Genomic DNA, 1458 nt, shown 5'->3' on the forward strand with positions numbered 1-1458 from the left:
CCATGGGCCGGATGGGAGGCAGAGGCGGAGACAGGGGTGGCTTCTCCTCGAGAGGACCGCGGGGATCCAGGGGCGAGAGGACCGCGGGGATCCAGGGGAAACCCCTCCGGAGGGAGCGTCCAGCACCGAGCTGGCGACTGGCAGTGTCCCAATCCGTAAGTATCCTGTGCTGCCCGCGTCTTCCACGCGGTCACAGCGGCTCCGCGTGAGCCCGGCACCTCGGAGGTCGCTCCCGCGTGGCGACGACGGCCGTCTCTCGTCTCGGAGCACCAAGGGGGCCCTTTTGTCCGAGGCGCTGGCTGGGATAAATAGGCCTCTCCTAAAATAACTCGCTGGGCCTTCCGAGGAAGTTCCCGTCCGGAGCAGGGAGGGAGGGCTGGTGTCGCTGCCCGGCTGACTTCCTCCGGGTCCTGCTGACGGGCGTTTGTGTCTCCTCTCCTTGTGCCCTCCCGTTAACGGCCAGGCAGCGCTTCCGAGCGTCGCTGAGCCGGGAATGCCTTCCCGGTCTTCGCTAACTGGCGTTTTTACCCAGGGGATGCGGAAACCAGAACTTCGCCTGGAGAACGGAGTGCAACCAGTGCAAGGCTCCTAAACCGGAAGGGTTTCTTCCGCCCCCTTTCCCCCCTCCAGGTATGGGTGCGGCAGGGTTCACGGCGGGGCTGGAGGCACCCGGGGTTTCCAGCGAGCTGCCCCAAGGCTGGGTTGGGGCTGCTCGGGGAGCGGCCGTTTCCAGCCCCGGGAGCTTCTGGGGCTTTCGTCCCTCCTTCCTTGAGCTGCGAAACGGAGGCTGGGGAACCGCTCTGCCCTCTCCTCCTCCCGCGCTTCCCAGCTCTTCCTGAACTGCCGGGGCTCTCCCTTGGGCCTGTCTGCAGCACTTCGGTTCCCCAAAGCGCCGCTTTCCGCCTCGTTAGGCAGCGCCCTCCTAACGCGCCCCGGCTCTCCCGGCTCTGGGGGAGAAGCTGGGCGAGGTGTGCTGGCTTGCGCTCCCCTGCAGCGTCTGATGCCTTCGGGGTTCCCAACCCCTCCTGGATCTTCTCCCGTTCCTAGTGCCGGAGCTGGGTGTGCCGGGTTCATCGGGGCAGGGTTCGACAGGCCGGAGGAGCCTCCGGCGCGGGCTGGCTCTCCCCTCGGAGCGCCCTGAGAGTCTTCTCCTCTCTCCCAGGCGGAGACCGCGGTAGAGGCGGCCCCGGGGGGGGGGGAGGTGGGCGAGGAGGTGGCCCCTCATGGACCGTGGGGGACCCGGTGGCATGTTCCGAGGCGGCCGCGGTGGAGAGTGAGGCGGATTCAGAGGAGGCCGGGGTATGGATCGAGGTGGCTCCGGAGGAGGCGGACGGCGAGGAGGAGGAGGAGGAGGACCCGGGGGCCCCCCGGGACCCCTGATGGAACAGATGGGAGGCGGAGGCCGAGGCGGACGGCGCGGAGATGGGAGGCGAGGCGGACGGCGCGGAGGGCGGAGGA

The 1458-nt window shown here is 68.8% G+C and overlaps 1 protein-coding gene and 1 long non-coding RNA gene across 2 annotated transcripts in view; both read left to right on the plus strand.

Annotated features, from left to right (window-relative positions):
• The first annotated feature begins 38 nt into the window (after window positions 1-38).
• On the plus strand, window positions 39-1416 carry LOC103896489. The gene is made up of 3 exons (XR_657406.2): window positions 39-155; window positions 533-630; window positions 1163-1416. It is a non-coding gene; the product is annotated as an uncharacterized LOC103896489 (long non-coding RNA).
• A 6-nt stretch (window positions 1417-1422) lies between these two features.
• GAS2L1 (growth arrest specific 2 like 1) overlaps window positions 1423-1458 on the plus strand; it is a 3641-nt gene continuing 3605 nt past the window's right edge. Inside the window, exon 1 of the mRNA XM_009276365.1 lies at window positions 1423-1441. Within this exon, the coding sequence (XP_009274640.1) occupies window positions 1423-1441 (19 nt within the window). The remainder of the gene's footprint in view (window positions 1442-1458) is intronic.

This window comes from Aptenodytes forsteri, unplaced genomic scaffold (genome assembly GCF_000699145.1).
Source record: "Aptenodytes forsteri isolate BGI_AS27 unplaced genomic scaffold, ASM69914v1 Scaffold129, whole genome shotgun sequence".
NCBI lineage: Eukaryota > Metazoa > Chordata > Aves > Sphenisciformes > Spheniscidae > Aptenodytes > Aptenodytes forsteri.